Source organism: Platalea leucorodia, assembly GCF_965183815.1.
Source record: "Platalea leucorodia genome assembly, chromosome: 1".
Lineage (NCBI taxonomy): Eukaryota > Metazoa > Chordata > Aves > Pelecaniformes > Threskiornithidae > Platalea > Platalea leucorodia.
In genome coordinates this window covers 140814123-140836164 of record NC_138823.1, presented here as the reverse complement: position 1 = coordinate 140836164, position 22042 = coordinate 140814123, and the positions used below count along the sequence as shown (strand labels likewise).

At 39.6% G+C, this 22042-nt stretch overlaps 1 protein-coding gene across 1 annotated transcript in view; it reads left to right on the top strand.

The window, feature by feature from the left end:
- The first annotated feature begins 3953 nt into the window (after window positions 1–3953).
- SDHAF3 (succinate dehydrogenase complex assembly factor 3) overlaps window positions 3954–22042 on the top strand; it is a 34503-nt gene continuing 16414 nt past the window's right edge. The window contains exon 1 of the mRNA XM_082317032.1: window positions 3954–4134. Coding sequence (XP_082173158.1) covers window positions 3973–4134 — 162 coding nt within the window. The 5' untranslated portion in view covers window positions 3954–3972. The remainder of the gene's footprint in view (window positions 4135–22042) is intronic.

The window sequence follows — 22042 nt, the reverse complement described above, 5'->3', positions numbered from 1 at the left end:
ATTTACTATGGCATCTTTTTTCCTCAATGAAATGGAGCTTTTGAATGAAAACCATCTGTCCTGCTCTCACTACCATGCCCTGCTGACCAGCCTGGGGCACACCAAGCACAGCCTGTGCGAAGAACGCTGGTTTCACCTGGGCTAGGCATGGACAGGCAGTTGTCTCTGCAGACAACAGCAAACATGGCTGGTATCTTCATCAGCCTGTATTTCCTCAAGCCCTGGGGAAAGAGCTGGTCCATTTTTTAACAGCATCCATGTATAAAAGTTTGCATGTCCAACTTTTTGGTGGGTTTTGAAGCAGACCGTCTCATGCTAGGACTGATTTTGCTCCTGTTGAATCAAGGACAAAGCTCTACTCCACTTTGACAGAGGCAGAAGCATCCTGTGAATCTCCAATTACTCGTAGCTTTTTCGTTTATGAAACTATTCATTTCGCAGTTGTTTCCCACAAAGAGGGGATAATTCTGCATCTTTTTACTTTACGAGGTGCACTGGAAGATGCTGCAGAATATTTAGCAGGCTATTTGTGCTGTCATAACAGATCTTTGGCTTGGCTTCTGAATCAGAAAAGTCTGCCTTGGTCTGGAATAGTATGCAAAAAGGAACTGTCTTGAATCTATTTGAATATTTAGACAATTTATTAAAAACTTCATAATTCTGAAGGAAGAGATGCAGTTTTGTTGTGATCTGTACAAGGCAAAAATAGGAAACCTGGGACAGGACTATATGCTCTTTTTTTTTATAGCAGGAAATTAGGCTGTACTTTAACAGTTACCTACAGTTTAGAGAAGAAGATGGCAGATTATCCTGTTTTTTTAACAAATGACAATACAATTTAGCTTTGTCAGGACCACCAAGGGTTCTGGAAAATAATATCACGTCATTGCATTCTATATTTAATCATTTATTTTGATTCACAAAAAGAACTCCTCTCAGGATGCTCTTGATAATTTAAAAAAATTACAGCAATTAGCTCAATAAATACTTCAGCCTCATCTTCTTTAGTCAACACATTACCGATAAAAGAAAAAAATAAACATGGAAATGCTCCTCCAGTCTTTCTACATTTGGAGTTAGGACTGTGGAAAAGAACATGGCCACTCTGGCAGATTCACAGGGTCAAAATCTGTTTTCTACTTTTTATTGATGTGCTGCTAGCTCAGAAGGATGGCTAAGCAACTAGGGCACTTTGCATCTATGCTTTACCACAGATTTCTTGTGTATACTTGGGAAAAGACTGAGATGCTACTCACGGAGTCCTAGCCATGTAAATAAAGATTTAGCATATTGGCTAAGCCACTCTGCCTGGCTTTGTGCTGCCCTATGGCAAAGCTGGTACTGCCTCCAAAATCCAAAGGCACTATGGGGTATGGCACACAGATACTCTGGTATCTTTGTAGGATCTATTCCAATTTCAGCATAACTAACACCGAGCCAGTACTCAGAAGCTGGGTTGGATACAGAAGAATCCTTTAGGGGGTATCTAAATCACATATACTCCAGTACTATCAGCTATCAGCTGATCTAAATAAATTCTGTAAATGAATGCACCCTAAGATGATTCAGTGGAATTGCGTCACTGCAAATCAGTTCTATTAGCTGAAAAGAAGTAGGGATAAATTGCTTCCACTTGCCCAAAAGGGGTGGGATGAATCCCTTTCCTGAGGTGCCTCTTTCTTTGGTGCAAGCTAAGAAGCGCTCCCAGGCCGTGGAGCACCGGGGGCGGCAGCACAGATGCCCCAGTGCCCCGCACAGAGGCAGCGCTGCCTGGAAGCACGGGTCCGCAAGAGGCAAGCGGAGGAGTTGCACTCATGCACACTAGCTAAAATTGCGTCTGGACTCAAGCTGTGGCGCAGATGTTTTGAGTACTGATGACTGAGAGGTCATTATATGGAAATAATACCTCTAATATCTTATTATATCTTAACGAGTTCTGATGGTGAGTCCTTTTGTGCCCATACACAAGGGATACGGCATTCAACTGCCTCTGCAGCCTCTCTGCATTCCCTAATAGTGCAGAGCCCTTCCAGGACTTTGGGATATAAAAATTGTTAATGGACAAAGGCTGACAACTTAGCCTGTTATCAAACGGCTTGCTGAGCTTACAGCTCTGTCTTCTGCTCCATGGGGAGTTGACGGGCAAATTCCTCGCTCCTTGGGCAGCGCCCAGAGAAGGTGCAAGGAGGAGGCTCAAGAGCCGCAGATGAAGCAGCCTGGAGGTGCACAGATGCTGCGGGAATCCTCTTCTTCTGTCGGGCAGGGACTACCTGCCCCAGAGGACGGGCAAAATGGCTTTCGGTCTCTGTGGACAGAAAGACAAGGTGTAAAAAATGTTGAAGGTCACACATCTGGCTGCTGCATCCTGGTTAGTATTTGAGCCACAAAGCAAGCGCCCAGTAGAGGGCTTAAGCAGGCCACTAAAGGCAAGGACTCCTAAAAACCACACAGGGTGGATGTAGCAAGGAGAAAGCTGTCAACGCACAACATAAGTATGGTGGTCATTATATATAAAAAGATTTAAATAAATTCTGTAAATGAATGCACCCTAAGATGATTCAGTGGAATTGCATCACTGCAAATAAAACTGATAAAGCAAATCAGTTTTTTAACCTCAATCTTTTAAAAATTTGAACATATTGAAGGGCACAGGGGTAGACACAATGCATTAAGTCCAGAAATCCTTCCTCAAAGGATTTCCTCTGTCTGCAGAAAATACAGTTTGAAAATATAGGAAGACCAATCAGTTTGAGGATCAGGGCTCCCCTGCCAAGGGCCCATCCGCTCACCCCGAGAGCATCACAGGCACAAAGAGAACTGGAAACTGCCAGTGAGAAAAAATGAAACTATAACCATTTTCTTTTATTTTGGTAACTTTTGTGTTACTGGGAACTTCAGTTTTCCATCAGCGAAGTGCCTGAGAGAATAAATAAACATCAAGAAATGGTAGCGAGCGAAATAGTCTGTAGTTTGCTCTTCCCTCTGTTGCTCACATATAATGACTTGGGCTTTTGACGAGGTAGTACATTTTTATGATATTTCTGAGTATCTTGGGAAATCTTAAGACTCCCTGGGCCTATGGAAATGTTTCCTTTTTGTTTTGAAGTGTCAATGATTTGACCGGCTGGAAGGAGCTTAAACAGGCACCCATGATGAGGCAGGACTTTCGCCACTGCTGCCACTGCCAGATTTTCAGACTCTTTCTTTGCTTTTTTCAAAATATCCACGACTGTTGGATTTGAAGATTTTTCCATGCGGGTGGGTTGGATGTGATGTTAAACAGCTGAAAAATCTTCATAGAGAGCTGGGGAGTTGCAGCTCAGGCTGTAGCACGAGGTAACAGAAAGTGGGAGCTCGGTGGTAACAATGCGGTGGCACAAAGTCCTGAGCAGCCCCACGGAGGCCGTAAGGTTTCTTACTACGGCTCCTCTCGTCTCTTACCCACGCTTAAAAATGCAGCTAAATCAGATGTAAGCTTGTGAAGCTTGGGTTTAATGGACTAATTCATTTGCACCAAATTCTACCCAGGTATAAAGTGCAGAGCTCTTTCTTCTGGTGGTGAGAACAGAACTGAAAATGAACTGATTTTTGATTTTTATTGCGATCCCTGCCATCCGCACACATCTTTTTGAAACAACGCGAATTGCTTATTCATCCTCCGTCTATTTTAAAAGTAATATTTGCAACTGAATTTCTTGGTAACGTTTTAAACGCTGTGCAGACGCACACGGTGCGGACGAATTTTCTGCAAAAAGCAGGCTCTGAGTTCATTCGGCATTATTTTCTGACCTATAAAGCGGAGCTTTACTTTGAAGATGCGGTTAAGCTCCGCGGCCGGGGAGCGGTACGCTCCTCCCTGTGCCAGAGGAGGCCCTGCCCTGCCCCGCTCGGCCCGGCCCGGCCCGGCCCGGAGCTCGGCCCCCTCGCCCCGCCCCCGGAGCGGCCGCCGCCGGGCTCCGCTCCGCCGCCGCCATGCCGGGCGGTGCGCGGGGCCTGTACCGGCGGATCCTGCTGCTGCACCGGGCGCTGCCGGCCGCCCTGCGGGCGCTGGGGGACCGCTACGTGAAGGAGGAGTTCAGGAAGCACAAGGCCGCCGGGCCCGCCGAGGCCCAGCGCTTCCTGCGGGAATGGGAGGCAAGTGCCCGCCGCCCCGCGGGGGTCCGACCGGGGGGCCGCCTCCCGAGCCGCGGGCCCGTGGCGGGGCTCCGAGCCCGGCCCTCGCTGCCGGCGGGCCCCGCGCAGCCGCCGCCCGCCTCCCCCGGCGCGGAGCGGCGGGGCCGGCCGGTGCGCAGGGGAGGCCCAGGCAAGGCCCGGGCGCCCGCCCCGGTGAGGAGGACCGGCCGCTGGCAGCCGCCCTTTAGCCGGCGGCCGGACCCTCGCTCGCCGGCTGCGGCAGCCCCGCTGTTGCCTGCGGCAGCCCCGCTGTTGCCTGTGGCAGCGGCAGCTCGCGGGGCTTGGCGTTGTGTGCGGCTGCGTGTCACGGCGCGGGCGGTAGGGGAGGCCCGGCAGCTCCCTCGCTGCTGGCTGCCGCCGAGGGCTGCGCTGCCGCTTGGCGGGCTTGGAGGGGCGAGCCCTTACGGAGTTCCTGGCAACTCTGCGTCTCTGGGCAGGTTATCTTTTATGGTTCTTATTCCCTTGCCGCATCTAGGTCTGATTATAACTGTGCACACACGAGTATATATAACAGAATGACAACAATTATATAATTAGCTATATATACATATATATAAATATATACCCAAAATTATCTGTATAATTTATAATAATACGTTATATAAATGTGTATATATATAACTACATACATAGCTAATTGTATAATTAGCTAAATACATAGGTGTAAATAGCTTCCCCATGAACTTGTATTTCATTTTTGAGTGACATTTTTTCAGAGTGTTTCCTAAGGAAACCAGTCTTACGTGAACTTGGCTTCTCTGCTTACCCCCCCGCCCGCGCCCCGCCTCTGCCCCTGAACTTAGCGGCTGGTTTCACCGACGACAGAAAAGCGGATGGCTCACAAGTGATTAGGATGTAACAAGTTTCAGGAGCAGCAGAGGAGGGAGACTCTTGAGGTGCTTTCCCCACGTGCCTGAACTCCAGCAGATGCCAGCTTATTAATAGACCCCGAAAAATCCACACGACAGGCAAATGTCATAGACGCTTTGTGGAGGAAAAACTTCAATTAAAGCATGAAAACAACTTCAAGAAACAGATCTATAGACAAGCTTCCCATTAATTTTCATGCTCATTGAACTACTGGTTTGATAGTATTTTTGAATCTCAAAACTATTTTCCTTTCTGTGGCAGAAAACTGTATTCTGCTCTGCTCGGGAAGCTGGTTAGCATAGGTAGCGTCCAGTGCCTCCTGGTTTACCAATGCAAGGATAGTGGGGGGAGGGCTGACCCATCCCTCCCACCTGCTGTAGCTGAAATCTTGGGGGTAAAGCAGCTCCTTTACCCCTGCGCCAGGGCATCGGGAACCAGCAGGGAGAACACTGCCTGGTACTCTCTTCAGAGGAAAGGAATAAGTGTATTTTAATTGCCGCTTGCCAACTGATAGATCCTGAAATCAGGAGAATTTGTATCTACCTCTCAAATGCCTGATGCTATTGTAATTCTCAATTGCCGTTTACTTGATATTGCCAAAAGGTTTCCGCATCGCTGCTTCCAGTTTTAACATGAGCTAAAAAGACAAGTTACAGGTTACTATTTTCAGTGCTAAAATCTTCCTTAAAATAGTTTTAGAAAAGGAAGAAAATATTTACATTGAAATATCTTTAGCCATTTCTGTGAAGTAAACAAATAGTGAAAATATTTCTCAGTTTTAAAATGTATCAAAAGTAGATTATAGGGAAAACTGTGAAAAAAATTAGACTACAAGGAACAGAAGTCAGATTTTGAAACCTGACATTTAGTGCTATTAGCTATGATATGTTCAAGGAAAGGAAACTGATTTAATAACTGTTTTGAGTGTGTGCATATAAAGAACTTTGCAAATGTGTCTGTCTTCTAACAAGATGCCGGGACATATTAGCACATCGTTAAAGTGGCTCTTCTCATCTTTAATTTTTGTTTAATTTTTCTCCCCCAAATAATAATCTGTTTCAAGGGTGGAATTGAAATCAGACTTTCACATTTTTGGCCTGTGGGACTCACTCTGCATCTTACGCTATGCTGTGGTTCCTAGCCCCTTGAAGGCTTGAACTAGGTAACTGAGGAAGGTGTACTGTAGACGACTTGGATTAGGTAACAGAGAAAGATGCTCTAATTCATGTTGGAGTCCTCTTTGCACCCTTCCTGGGCAGCAGAACACTCTTTTAATCAGAAATAGGCTCTAGAACGGTTCCTGTGAACACACCAGTGTACCTGTGAAGCGCCCAGTTCTTGAAGGGCATATGAATCGCACAGTTAGCAATGCACGAAGCTGTGGTATGCTACTTCACATACATGAACCGTAACTGTACTTCTTGCCTCCATACCTGTTTTTATTAAAAAAAAAAAAAAAAAAAAAAAAGATAAAAAACTCAAACAAAAAAAGCCCCAAACAAATCACTACAACGTTAACACAAAATGATATTTATATTCCCTGTTAAGTTTCAGCCATTTTTTGGGGAAAAATGCAAAGTTACAGCTCTGTTAACAGTATTTCGGCATGTTGCGCATGTCAAGCACTTTTCTTCCCGATTTGCTTGTTCGTTAAGGTATGCCTGTACCTTACTGTATGCACTTTAGTGTTGTCAATATTCAGCTTCCATCTGGAAAGTTCTTTCCTCTTGTCTTCTGTTGCATGCAGGGTGTCTGGTAGAGAGTGGCATGATGTCTCATATTACAGAAAAATAGGATTCATAATTTTGTATTGAAATAGTATATCTTAATGTATATTCACCAGAGGGTAAAGATTGTGGATATGATGATTGCATCAATGTTTCTTGACTTTGAATAAGGATTCAGTATGAAGTGTGATTTTAATAAGCCACCCCATATGCTTTTTGAATTAAAATTTTCAAGGGTCACTTATTTTAACATGAAACTACTTGACTTTCATTAAAACTCTTCAGGCTTTTTTTTTTTTTGATAGTCAGACCTTCTGTGTGTGCTTGAATATCCTAGTTCATAGTCTGTGTTTGTGGTATGCTTCCTTGTCCTCCAATTGGATTTGTATTTGCTAATTGTTTAGTTAACAGGCCTGGCATTTTAATTGCATTGTGGTTGCGCCAAACAATTTTTTTTTCCCCTTGGTGTTTAAATCATGCTGATTCAAGGGAACCGGGCACATTGATTGTTTATCAAAGAAAACAAACTGAGCAAATTCCCTTTATTTCTTGTGAAACATGGTGAAAAACCTGTAGGATTTTACTGTTAAAAGCTTGAAAAAGAACTGTTAAAAGAATGTTAATTTTACAGGGCATTCAAGCAATGGTAGCTTCTAATATTGCCATAATTCTTTAATATTAGGTTCTGTTCCGTGGCTTTTGGGAAGAACCGAAGTCTCAGTGCAGGACCTGAATACTCAACCTAAGTCTCAAACAGGAGTAGAGGCATTTTGAATATCCTTACAATCTACAGAAGCACAGGTGGAACATTAAAGGGAGATTTCTAAGATTAACTTTAAAAAGAAATGGGGGGAAAAAGAGGTAAAAAAGCTCCCAAATGATATTGTCTTATTATGTGGATGATTCGTATCGTTTTCACACAAAGGAGATGAGAAAGGAACCTTTCGTTTGCCATGCACAGGAATTGAGGGGTTTAGTGTTAGAACCCAACTGCGTAGATGGCTAATGTCATTTTATGGGAAACCTAAATTGGCCTGTTTGCGTTTACAAAATAGGAAAACTATCCTTTGAATATTCTTGGAAGAGTTCTTAAGTTAAAAAGACTGATAGAAACAATCTACAAGTATGTATGCATTTATATAAAAGTAGAACAATGTAAATTTTGTGTTTTTCCTGTCATTGGTGTTGGATTGATCATTTGCGTCTTTAAACCTGCTGGAAAGTATTAAAGAGGGATACAAAGAAAGCAAGCTTTGTTGTTCAGGAATTATGGTTGTTCAGGTAGATTCAAATTAAGTATATAAATTATTAATATATGTTCCTTTCTATTTTCTAAATATTTAATATTTTAATTAAAATAATTGGTACTCATTTACAGAAGACGGCTGATATAATTAGATTGATAGTGATTATTACCTTGGAATGCTATTGAATTAACGTTGACAGATATGGTAAGTGAATTAGTTCAACAGTCTTCTAAATCATACGGTAGCTGATGAGAATGCTTACTTCAGAATAGGTAATATTAAGATAATATTGATTACTTTATTCCAGGTTACAAATGATATACTGTAGAATAGTCAGCTAAGTAATTTCAGTAATCACTTGTTTTACATCATTTAAGTTAATTCTTCTTTTAATTTTGAAAATGACCATTTCATACTTAGCTTGTTTAAAAAGCCTGACCCTGTAGGTGGGAAGGTTTGGACTATTTTGAGATGAGCAGAATGATTCTGCAGAATTACACGACATTTTCTCACATTTAATAGATTGAATAAATTGCCTTTGAGATGCTTTGGCCACTCTTGACTCTGAAAGCCTTTTTGTAAGCTTTCAGATGAACTGAGACTGATTCGGGAGCTGGCATCTGCTGTTGCATACTCAGAAGAAAGGTGACTTTTTGTTCATTCCTGATAACAAATCTAGGCATTGCATTGATGAAATTAAGGCAGAACTGTAGCTGTCTGTCTGGGGAACCTGGTCACGTAGCCTCTCAAGAATGGCTAATTTTTTGAATCAGTATGATATTTGATATGATACAAATAATTGTCATTCATCAAATTTGTTTTCAATTGCCCATGTCGCTTGCAGTGTTTAGTTTGCTGGGATGGTTGTGGGATGGTCTCATGATACTCCCCAGAACATAGTTGTCCTGATACATCTTTTTCTGCTCGTGAGTGGATACACTTACAGAATTTTTTGCTTTTTAATTCTTTGGGCTAGTATGATCTTCCCTCCCCTTCTTGATTTATTTTTAAGCTTCTGGCACTCAAAAATACATTGAGATGTTGAAAGGAGAATTTGAAGAGCAAATAGCCAAAGAAAGTTGGACGGGTGGAAGAGGAAGCTGTGGCCATTACTGGAGTCAGACTGGGATGGGAAAGGGACGTATGGGTTGCCCTTTGTACTGTCTTTCAGCAAATATATAGGTTCCATAAGTCTAAAACTGCTGCTGACTTTCTGTATTCTGGTCTCACTTTCAGTGAAGTACATTATATAAGTGATCGTTTCTTTGTCTGACAAAGAAGTACATTTTTTTGGAAGTGAAATACGACTTTAAGGTTTTTGCCATTTTATGACTTTTATTAAAGTTGTGAAATAGGATTTAAGAGTAGTATTTCATTGTAACATTACTGGATACATTGGAATTTGCTTTTAGTGATTTTTATGGCTATCTGGATGAAAACCTTGTTATTAAGAGTGAATTCCTACTGAGACTTATGTATTTAGCCCCCACTTAGGGTGTTCACTGGGTATTAATTTGTAAGAACTAAATTGGAGACAATTTCCTCTATTTTCTCTGATATTTCTCGAAAGGCAGGAAAGAATTTCTCACTTTTTTGAGAGCTGCGGAGTTGTGGCTGATAAAGTGAAGAGCATGTGGGATTCGGGTACAACCAGCCACAGGACATCAGCCTGCTTCTCTGACCTGGTGTTCCTCGTGGCCTGCTTTGCTGTAAGATTTGAGGTCTACCTGTGTAAGATGATAATTTTGCCTTGGTGAACCCATGATTTGATGCGTTTCCTGAACCGGCATTCATGTGCAATTGTCCTTTTGACCAAAAAAACAAAGGCAAAGGTTGACCACATGGATCCCTATAGCAAAGTTTCACGGTAATAACATCCTTTTCACATTATGGCATCGCTTCCACCCTTTCAGTGCTCCTTCCAATTTGGGTTTAGAAGCAGGAGCTGGTGTCCGCTTCTCTTCCACAGAGAATCCAGGCGGTCTAGGAGCTTTCTCATGCAGAGAGACTTGGGGTAACCTGGTGGATACCCGCTGGCTTGTGCACGGTGCAGGCCCGTCATGGGAAGGGGCATTCGGTACTTCTCATCTGGAGAGCAGCAGCATCATTCTCTTTCAGATTCATCTGCCCACTGCTAAGGCCAGTGATTTCTTGGTGTGTTTTTTTTTTTTTTTTTTTTTTTTCCTCCTGTGTACATATTGGTGTGGGATAGCATATGATTAACTTATTTTATATAACTTTGTTATGTGTGAATACACTACATTTTTTTTCCTATTTCAAAAATGGTGTGGTCTGGGGTTGATGGAAAACAAGACTTAAAGGCAAATGTGAGATTTTGTTTTAGACCTTTACTGTATTTTCCAAATTAAAAATTTCATAAGCTGTGGCATCAGTACTCTCAATGCTTCTGTTGTGTTACTATGCAAATTATCTCTATATTATCATATCTCTGATTGCATGCAGCTAGTCAGATGGCTATCCTGATAACTGTGCCTGTCTGCTAGTTGCAGTTTTTATTTACAACTGTTCTGACACAGCAGGAAATAATATCTGAGCCATTGGGGCCACATCAGACAGTAATGTCAGCCACTTGTGTGTGCCAGTCACCTCAGGTTATAATATATTGCAGGATACATTCCATTGAAGTGATAGAACTTTGTATAAATAACGTGGTGTGCAAATAGGTTTATAAATTTCAGATGATTTGATCGTTGCATGTGTTTGTAAAGTATATGACATGCCTTTGATATTTAAAGTGTGGCATTAATTAAATCCCAACTCAAATTTGTTGGCAGAGTACAGCAATTTTTATTAGTTATAACTTAGACTGAGAAGTTTAAATTGCTGTAGAAGTGGGGTAAATCTCTAATATGCGTAACAGTTTATTCCTTGCATTGAGTAACATTGGCTTGGGAGATGAGCAGGGCATATTTATGTTAATGATTTCAGATTCAAAGACACTGTAGCAGTTTTGTGTGTCTGTTCATGGATACTTTCCTAATGAGTACAGGTTTGTGACAGCCAGCATGTGATTAGATCTCTAAATAAGAAAATAGGAATGGCCAGACACAGTAGAAGCAAAACCAGCAATGGTGCCTTTACAGAATTGTCAGTTTAAAAGGTAATTCAGGTTTCCATCTAGTGGTGGTATAAAATTCTTTCCGAGCCGTATGAGACACAGCATGTGCATAACCATGCTAGCTAACATACCATAGTACTTGTGTATGTGTTTGAAACTTAGGAAATTGAAAGCCTTTATTATGTATAAATTATATACATAATAGCACATAGGTCTCAGGGCCTCCAGATTTTTTTAAGTTAGAGCTATATTCATCAGGAATCTTATTTTGGCGGTGTGCATCCAGATCCCTGAGAGCTCTTTGAATCTAGCAGTTTATCTTATTTGCTGCAAATTATCCTGATTCCGCTTTTTCAGTGTGCTTTGACAGCCATTTCAAAAAGTTTAATTCGATACAGGTTACAGAAAGAAAATTGATATCTTATTGTCTTTAAGTTGTATGTGTGCAAGTATGAGTCTTGTTAGATTTCTTGTTTCCTCTTAGACTTAAAAAAAATAAAAATGAAAGAGAAGGAGATGGGTATTCTGATTGCTTTGCCCCCATCTTGATGTTCCAGCACTGTCTATTTTTATTATTTAAAGTATTTTACAGTAGAATTTAGGCAACCTTACCAGGTTAGGTTTTCAGATGAAGATAATATCAAGGTAACTAATACCCAAATCTTTTGAACTTTGTTGTATTTTAAGACAATGTAGTAGGTCAAACACACAAAATGAGTGTGAATTGGAATTGCAAATTTATAAGGATTTCTGCTTGTTTGTTTTTTATTGACACCTTCCTTCTAGCATTTGTTTGGTACTTGTGTGAATATTGTCAGTTTGTAGTGTTTTGTAAGCATGGTAGGTTTTACTATGTTTTCAGTGCATTTCCACTATCAACACTATAAACACTGCCAACTTTCCACAAGTGCTGTCAAGTACCATATTTTGTAATTACTGCAATAATATTATGAGTGCTGTAATTGCGCATACTGTATAGACGTGCTTTTCTGTCCTGTGTAGACACAAAATTGATATTTTCTGCGAGTTAAAATGGAATCTGGAACACATCTGAATAATTGTTTTGGAGTTTTTTTTGTTTTCTTCTTTCGGAATAACGTGAGGTGACTGCACAAGTAGCATTATACAAATTGGAGGATTTTTAAAGCCCCAGACGTGTGTATCACATCTGAATATAGAGCTGTACTTAGGACACAAGGATGTGTTTGGACCCATTAAGGGATGAAGGCTTTTTTATATAGTTCAGTAATATTAAAGTCAGTTCATCAAATATGTTTTTTCCAAGAAGCTGAACCTCGGATTTCGACTTCATAATCTTGTATTCAGTAACATCTTTATCAGTCTTCATGTTGTTGTAGCTGTCTTTCGTAATGACAAGAGCTTTGGCTGTTTTAATGCTGAAGCTGACTTTATAACCATACATCTTCTAATTGATACCCTGCTGTTTATGCAGCTTGCTCCTGGGAATACACTGAGCAGAAAATTTCTGCTGAAATAGTTTTATTTCTGTGTCTCAAAGCTGCTAATTTCAAACTGCGTTTTTTGAAGGATATGCTTTGGAAAACATATTTAATCATAGTGTCTGATAAAATGTTTGAATTTATAGGTTTTTAAAGGTCATTTCCAGAAGTAATGTTAATGAGATATTTCTAATGAAATGTTCATTTTTCTAAAAGTAAGTTAGAAGTGATACTAGAAGTAGAGTTACTGAGTGTTGGTTTTTAGGGTTAGTGATGTGGGGGGGGCTTGAGTCCTGTTAATATGCTCCTTTTTTGTTGTTTCAGGGATATTAGTGAGAGACAGAGCAGACTGAGGCGAAAGAGAGCATGATGCACTTTTTTTTGCTCTTGCAGTAACTAGCTAAATCTGTAGAATACCTTCTAAATTGATCTTGCAGCCATCTTTCAAGATGGGCTAGCAACTGATCCTTAAAATGTACATGGATGTTTTATTGTGCCATGAGAATTCCTGAATAAGGTAAAATTGATATACTAGTTTTATGCTATTTTATACAGTTTTTTTAAATCTTCCTGAAGTATTCTATTCCATAATTTAGAGGAAATAAACAGATCATTAGGTGACTGCAACATTCTTTCTTTTTTCTTTTCTTTTTTCTTTTTCTGAATCTCAACCAGAAGAAGCCTGGTGGAAGGGTTTGAACTTAAGTCCCTATCACCATTGCTTCTTTGGAAATGTCATGACTGAAGGTACTGAATTGTGTTGGTAGTACTGATAGCTGCATGGAATGAACCAGAGCAATTGGTTTATTTTCTGTGGACCACCAAATACCGTTTAGCTCATTATCGGCTTCTTGCTTTTTACAATTGCATAGCGGAAGCATGTGGTCTTTTGAATTGAATTGAGTTTGTATGTTGTTTGATGTATATGCAATCTGTATTGAGGGAAGAATTCATATTATATGAGAAATCTTTGAAACTTCATCACCTTCTAACTGAAGTCTGTAACGCCCTCATGAGTAGTCTGATAGCTGATTTTTGACTTGATAAATGAAGTGTCCTTCATAAGATTGCAGTTTTTGAAGTGTACACATGATGGCAGCAAATACTTAAATTGAGAAGCCTTGTTCTTGTACTGTAAACAAGTAGGATATTGAATTTTCTAATGTAAACTAGAATTTTCACAGATTCAATTCTTGTTAAATTATTTATTAAAATACATATTGAGATTTGTTAACGTGCTGCTGCAGATTTTGAGAAGGCTTTTTAATTCAAAAACTTTACTGTGGTTTCCATCTGATTTAGCCATAATGCTTTCATAATATACTTTCTGTTTTTGATTTGCATGGGGGTAGTTTGCTACCTCAGTGGCAAAATGCAGCAGCTACCCCAGTAGTTTGCAGTGTTTAGCATGGCTACCCTTTGATACCCTGGCAGGGAAAAAGGCACCTACAACACTCTGTTATCCCTCAAAGTGTTGCCTTGGCACTTCTGGTTCCCCAGTGGTGCTGAAGTTTGCTTTTCTGAAGCCCATTTTTGTTTTTCTCTATTGGAGGAATATATCTGATGTCTCTACAAAGAGATGTCGTATATTCCTCTTTCATGCTTCCTTTTGTAGGGTGCTGATCTCTCATTCTGTGATGATTTTTATTTTAATTGTTTTTCACAACTGGATTTGTAGATGAATCAAACCTGTGATGGAGAACCAGCCTAAGATAAACACCCTGCACTAGCCTCCATGATATTTAAAAAATTAAAAAAAATATTCTAATCACATTCTAGGAACTTTATAGACTGCCAGCATATGACTGTACATTTTTCAACAGATGTCGGCATGGTAAAAGTTCCTTTTTTCCTGCAGTTGGAAAGTTCTTGGAGTTCTTCAAAGTCTTTTTCTCATATCTTGTGATTAAACGGTCCAACATGATAAGTTTGCTTAGTTTGTTCCTCTTCAGGTTTTTCTCTGGCACATTTATCAGCTTAAATACGTTCTTCTTCCTGTACTCCTTAATAGATGTATATTTTTTACATACCGTATAGTATTTTGTTCTTTATTTTTCCCCATTGCAGTCTTTCTTTCCAAGTTCTCATCTTGTAATCTAGATCAGTAATGTAAATTTTCCAGCAAGCATTCTTGGCCCAATGAAATACCCTTAGTACCTCCATCAGTGATCGTGCCTAAGCTACGTCTTGGACTCTGCACTGAGACGTTCAAACAGCTGCCTGCTTTCTACCTGTAGACTTCTAATGTCATGGGGCTGGATGGGAGTTGGGAAGTGCTGTGACCAGGTCCCCAGTGGAGCGATGAGGATACCAGGGCTGAGTCTTTCTGTGAGCATGGCTTGTGTTTATCAACAGCCGCCTTCATTAATTTCTAAAAGTCCAACAATTGGATGATTGTTGAAGTTTCAAATCAACATTGGGTAATGGTAGTTAGGTAACCAGCTGGTTCTTTAGCCTTAGATCTGATGTTAGATGTCGTATATTATGACATACATGACATAAAAGCACATCTTTGCTTCCTACTATGGTATCAGGAAGGGAGATAATTATCACAGTAGCTTTCTGCTCTGGTTTCATCTGACTAACCTGGCAGCTGAGAAGAGTCATTACGAAATTCTGATCAGCCACGGTAGCTGCTGGTAGAGTATGCCCGGAGGAGATGGAGCCTAGGTATGTAGACACAAAACTCTCTTTTTATAAAATTGTATTTTATTTTATTTATTTTATTATTTTCATAAGGGATCTATTGAGTTTTAAAGTGATTATATTTTTGGAAGCGTATAGTAATAGCCCAATATACATATTTTTTTTCACCAAAAGAAAAACTTTATTGTTAATAATGCCACATTTTAGATGCTGTTGCAAAGTACGTTGGTATTGCATGGTGCTGTTAAAAGTAGGAAGTTTTCTTTAAAAATGAAAATATAGTATAAAACCATATTTATTCCTACTTTCATTCCCGGACATGGCTGAAACATTTAAACTGAATCTCTTTTTCTTTTTTCTGTCCCTTCCAAAATCAATATGGCATGCGTCAGTCATCCACCATGATATTTCAGTCCAAAAAGCTATAGTCTGCCACAGTTACAGGAACTATGGCTTGTAAGAGTAGCACCTCGTGGAAAGCATAGGTCAGCTTTAGGTTGCTCTAAAATTAAGGATATTCTGGTTCATGTTGAAATGACTTGTTCTGTATATGTACTTAATTTACATTAGTTTAAATTTGATTTAATGCTTAGAATTAATTTTAAGGTGTACAGCAAATCATGATATTCAGTTGTTTTCCAGGCCTCTTGAATTTTTAAATTCAGTTGATTGTTCATAGTGAAGCACACTAGCGAGCTTTTTAACATCCGTTACGGTGAGTCATTGTAAGGATTTATTTAAGAGATCCATGATGTGAAGAGTTTTAATTAAATGACAGATGTGTGTTATGTCCTTAGTGGTTTACAAAGATGAGGTCTTGTATAGCTGTTTTTTTTTTTTTTCCCCACTAGTTCTGCCACTGCTGACTAGTAAGAAGAAGTTTCATAGGCAGCACTGGCAATGTCGTTCTGGTTCATGGGCAATTCAGTACCATCACTAGAACAGAAAGGACTTATATGGTTAAGAAAAACATCATAATCCGATCAGTCAAGAAGCAAGTAAAAGTTGCTTTGTGAACAACATGAACTCTGGTTTTCCTTTTTGTTCTTGTTTTTAATTTTACTGGTGAATCTGATTTTTGTGGAGTGCCTATCTGCCAGCAGGTGCCACTCCTCAGCAGCAGACTAGTTTCCCAAACTTGACCAGATAGAGGAAAATAGTTGTGGTAGACCTTTGTCTTTAGAAACATTGATGGCAGTTTGCCTGGAATTGTCTTTGTTTTCCTTGACAAGAACAACCTATGCTATAAACAATTAAATATTTATCTTTTACAATGGAGCTTTTAAAAGTTTTGTTTCCTGCTGATGCATTAAACCTCAGGGCTGGAAGAATGGCAGTACATAGAGTATGATGCCTTTGTTCTTCAAAGTTTTGTATAGAGCAGTATTTTAGCTGAATAGAGGATCCAGAAATCTTTTAGGACTCAGGAAGCTTCATTATGGAAGGATTTTGGGTGGTGGAAAGGTGTCTGTATTGGGATTGCTGAGAAGGTGTAGTGAGGAGGATGACTTAGAAGCCCAGGTCTCAATGACTTGTAATAGGACAAGTCCTTATAAAACCTTTAGGCATGTTGAAAAAAAGCTGGCCAAGTTGTAAGTGCATCATGTGGAATGTCACCATTAACTATTTGAACAAATTGATGTGGAATGTCACCATTAACTATTTGAACAAATTCATGATCATAGTTATTGTGTGTGTGTGTGTGTAGCTTGAAAATGTATTTGAGAATCTTTTATGAGCATTTGTTTAATAATTACCGATAACCTGTTTTTGTAAAGGGTAATGTGGAATTGTTCAGGGTTCTGGACCTTGCTTTTATATTCATCATCTCTTCCTAGGAAATCTTATATTCTGCATTTGCTTTATTCGCATCATTTTCAGGAAAAAGTCTTTCTGACTTCTTTTGATATTACAACAAACGTATATATAGATACATACTATACATATATGGTGTATTTCAGGGGTTTGGTGCCACCTACTTCATTGAGTATTTAATGGTTTTGACCTACAGCAAAGCATGTTAAAATCATAAGATGATTTCAGTGGATTCTTCTGAAATTACAGATGTGCTGGACAGTTTTCTCAGGGGATAGCAGCAATGTTGTGCTGCCTCCTGTAGGCATATAGTTGAGCCATGGTCACCTAATTGGTAGCATCAGTCACAAAAAATTGGAAAATTTTCCCTTTTTTTCCTGAGTTCATGGTGGCAGAATTGTCTGTCATTGATAACGTTGATAAGTCCTTTAGGTTGGAAGCCGGCCAGTTCAGTGGGTGATGCCAGTAGAGGGGCAGTGAGTGAAATTTGAAGGAGCGAAATGAAGTGTAACAAGATGTTGGCTGCCTGGATTATGGAGTAGTTCCTGAAGGAAACCAAGATCTGTCTGAAGAGCTTTTAGGTTAGTAAGAAGGAAAACAATCTTGAAATTGCTGTACTTTTAGTACAAAGTATGTTGGACAAAATAATCAGCATTCCAACATGCTGCAGTTTGTAACACTGTTGGCTGAAACAGAGCAGAAGTCTGGAGGGGGTCTGTTAAATGCTTTATAGTTTTCCTGCTGTTTCGTTTTGACTTTGCTAAATTGACATACATCGAACTTTAAAACTCTGTTATTGAAAGTATGCTCGATTTTGCAGTGACTGGCCTTTTTGAAGAGCACTGGGTACTTTTTGAAACATACTCTACAGAGAACAAACTTGAGGAATTTTGTTGCCATATCGTCATTGTTACTTGAAAGGTATTTCTTCTGTTAATAAAATAAAACATGTACAACAGAATATGAGGAACACTTAGTATAGTACGATTTTTTTTTTGTTTTTTTGCTAAGTAGAATTGAAAATTTGCAAATAGAAGACAAATTTGTATCTAGCTTAAGGAAGTAAGATACTTTTTTTTGTTGTATTCAATACAGAACAGTTTTAGACAGTAACTTTTATCTAAACTACTCCTAAGTATTGCTTATGGATGAGACAGGAAACTAGATACACAAGGAAAGACAGGGAAAACAGAAAAAAGAAAATAATGGATTTTTTTAACTGGAAGTAAGTTGAAGCATTGCTGTGCAATAGTAAGGAGGAAAATAGTAAGGATTAACGAGCCCACCAATCTCTCACTATTCCTTGCCTCACTAGGAAGTGTGGAGAACTTGCTGTAGGTGAAGGTGAAATTCCTTTCCCGTCTTTTACTAAGTATGAAGGTAAAGTCATTAATGTATCAAAGTATTTGATTAAGAGACAGGAGTCTGAATTTTGCAGTTGAAGAACTTAAGCATTTGCCTGTTTGCGTTGAAGCAAACCTTTGTATTAATTCTGCTTGATAACATATTGCTAAATCCCATCCCTTTCAGATGGTGTACTCGGCCACCTGGAGCCTTCACAGGCTGAGTGATACGGTTTCAGAAAAAACTATCCCAATACAAAAGCTGCACATCACAGCAGATATTCTAAGCCAAAACCAATCAGTGTATGAAATAAGGATTTGGCTTGGGAATACACCTCTTGCAGAGCGTGGTGGGATCTGTTAGTTTGACCGTTTGGCCCTAGCGCTGCCGGGCTAAAGCTGTGTCTGTACTGCTGAATGGGATGTGCCTGGGGCTGATTTGGAGCTGGCAGTGGAACAGCCCGTGTCCACGCTATTAAACTCTTACCCTCCAAAGCAGGGTGGCCACATCTGAACTGCCTGCTGGGAGCAGTCCTCGATCTGTGCAAGCTCACCGGCTGGGCCCGGGAGTTGTTTGGGAGAAAGCTAGTTACCCTTAATCAAAACCTGTGCCAGGGACTGTGGCACCAAGCTCCCAGGGAGTGCGGTTGAGGTCTGGTACCTTCTCAAAGCGTTCCCTGGCACTGTTTTAAGTTGTTAATGCAGACAGAGCTCTGACTCCTCTGCTGTCAAGTACAAGCGCTGCTTTTTTTCTGTATTCTTTCTCTCTTGCATTATCAGATTCTCATCAACCGTTAGATTTATCGAACTTTCTCCAAATCAAGAGTGGTCATCTCTGGAACCTGTGTGCAGATCTGAGCTGTTCTCAGGAACAACTTCTGAACTCTCTAGTCCTATTCTGTTGCTGGTCTGGTAAGGTAGACTCTCTAGGCCTTTACAAAATTGCATGTCAAAGCTGGGCACTATGTCTGTACAGCAGCAATTGTGAATGTTCTGCTCTGAATAGGTGGAAAATATATTCCTGGAAGGAAAAGAAAGCAAAAAAACCCCATTGCTGTCTTTCTAGCCAGGAGGGATTGCCAGACATGTGTCTTGTTACTCCGCATCCTAGAACTGAAAAATGTTATTGGAATACTACTATTTCTTTAAAATTTCATTTCTGCCTCAATTCAATGAGTGTTCACTGGTATTAACCCTTCCAGTGTCCTCTTGAGAACATACTTCAGCTGTCGTTCATACTTGCTCTTTGCATTGATAAGGCAAGTAAGCACACTTTCTCATCATTCCTGTTTACTGACCTGCTTCTGAAATGTCATGGGCCAAGTTTAAACTCTCATGGGCCACAGCAAATGAGACTATGACATTGTGAAGTTTATTGGGTGCAGTGCCTGTAAGAGGGTGTTGTATGGGTGAAGAGCAGCCCGAAGAAGCCCAGTTAAACTTGCTTGGGTAATGATGGGTGTAGAGGAACTCACGAGTTCCCTGGAAAAGCTAGAGCTACTGTCATCTCACACAATACCCCAAGGATAAGCAGACAGAAAATGCACTTTGTTTCTCTTTGGGTAATGCCAGTTTCTGGATTAGGGCGTTTTATGCTTTGTTGTTGTTGAGCCTAACTTGGTGAACTGGAATCTTTAAGATGTACTGCTTGTAAATTTTGATTAGATATTTTTTGAGTGCTGTTGCATAATGTGTATTGTGTTTAAAGTGGAAAGGAGGTTTTGTTCTTCTTTTTGCTTGCATATTGTACAAATAAAGCTTCAATGACTGTTTGATTTAGTGAGGAGACTAATAAATGCAGTCTGTGTTTCTTTTCTGAGAAATAGCTGCCAATGTGGTTTTGTGTTTGTTATGAAAGAATAGGATGGAAACTAGCTTATGCATACATTCAGTAAAAGCTCGTGTTCTGATACAGTTGGAATAAATCAGCTGATTATTGAATGATGATAATATTCTATTACTAATCTCTTAAGTATGTGAACTTGTCTGTCTTAGGGAAATTTGTAGTTGGTGTAGTTGTTTTTATACATTTGCCTTGGGAGGAGGAAAGAACTCTTTGTTATAGTACAGTATATTCAGTACCGGAACATTTAAAAAAAATCTTAAATCTGGTAATCCTCAAAACATAATGTCAGATCTTATTGGTAACCTGAGATTTGTATTTTAAATATTTTTTACTTAGGGATAGTCATTAAAATATAACTTGGGCTAACCTTGGCTTTTTAATGAGGAGAGAAATAAAGCAGAGGGAGCCTGGAAGACCTTGGATGGAAGGGGCCTCTGGAGCCCCCTACTCAGAGCAGGGCCATCTTAGATCAGGTTGCTGGGGGCCTCGTCCCGTCACAAATCCTTGTGATTTTTGCTGCTTGGTGTAGAGGATGTGGAGAAAAATTTGACTTACAGTATAATTTTCAAATGTTAGCTGGGAAAATTCCCTGAGTTTCTGGTGTTCAAGCAAAACTAGTGACAATGATAAAAGTCAGAAAGTCGTAATTTAAATCAGCATTCACAACTAAATGATGCTGAAGTACAAGTGCTAGCTGAGTATTCTGAAAGTACGTGATCACTGACACACATTGGTATTCTTTGTGGTACATCTAATCACTTGTTTTCAATCCAAGAGTAGTATGTCCAGAAAAACTGAAATCATACTGTGTTGGGTTTTGCCTAATAATTTGTTTAGTTTATATATAAATGTAACTATGTAGGTGTGATGTTGGCTATGTGTTTACATTTCAACAATATGTTCAGTATGCTTTAGTTTAGTTTATCTGATTTTATATTGAAACACAAGTCAGCCATATAAATTACATATGTGGCTGAAATGAGGGTTAATGTGCTAGACAGTATGCAGTGTAACTGTGATGGAAAGACTTTTACGGCAATTAGCAAGGGCTTGGAAAACAGTATTATGCTGATGTGAATGCTGTCTGTATTATTATTAATAACCATTGATTGTCTGTGCACTTATTTGCACAAAAACACGCTTTTAATGCACAGTAAAAAGTATAGGTAGGAATAAACGAAGCATATGAGTTTGTGCAGATTTTCCTTGTGAAAATCAATTCCATGGTATCCAAAAGACTTAGTTCCAGTCTTTTATGGCATTACAATTTTAGGATGGATTAGCTAAATTGATATCTTAACAGTGCTTCACTTGAATTTATTTAGTAGTTTAGCAGAAAGCGTGCAACAGTGTGTAATGGATTTAATTGCAGTGTGAATGAGCACTTTGAATTTGTTTTATTTGGCTTTGTCTTTCTTTTCACCTTCAGATGTTCAGTTCTGTTGTGTGAGATGAAGTTCTCATGACCCCTTGTACTATTTAGCATATCCCATTTGTTGATTAAAGCTTTTGTTACAATGCTGCATCTATCACTGGCAAGTTACCAAGTTACTTGCCAAAGGTTTCCTTTTTCTGGAGCAATGGGACTTTTTTGTTTGTTTTCATTTGTGATTAGATTGCTTGTAGGCAGCGTTTTTGAGGGAAGATAGGATCCTAAAGCTATTTCAAATAGGTAAGATAATTTTGACAGCAATTGCGGCAGAACTTTCCCAGGGAAATTCTCCACCCACATGATGAAATAAAGCATTACTAAGCTGGGTTCTGCAAAAGAAGATGTTTTGCAAAGCTGTTACTTGTAAAATCACTGCTATAGTGGATATAGGAAGCAGTTCAGTG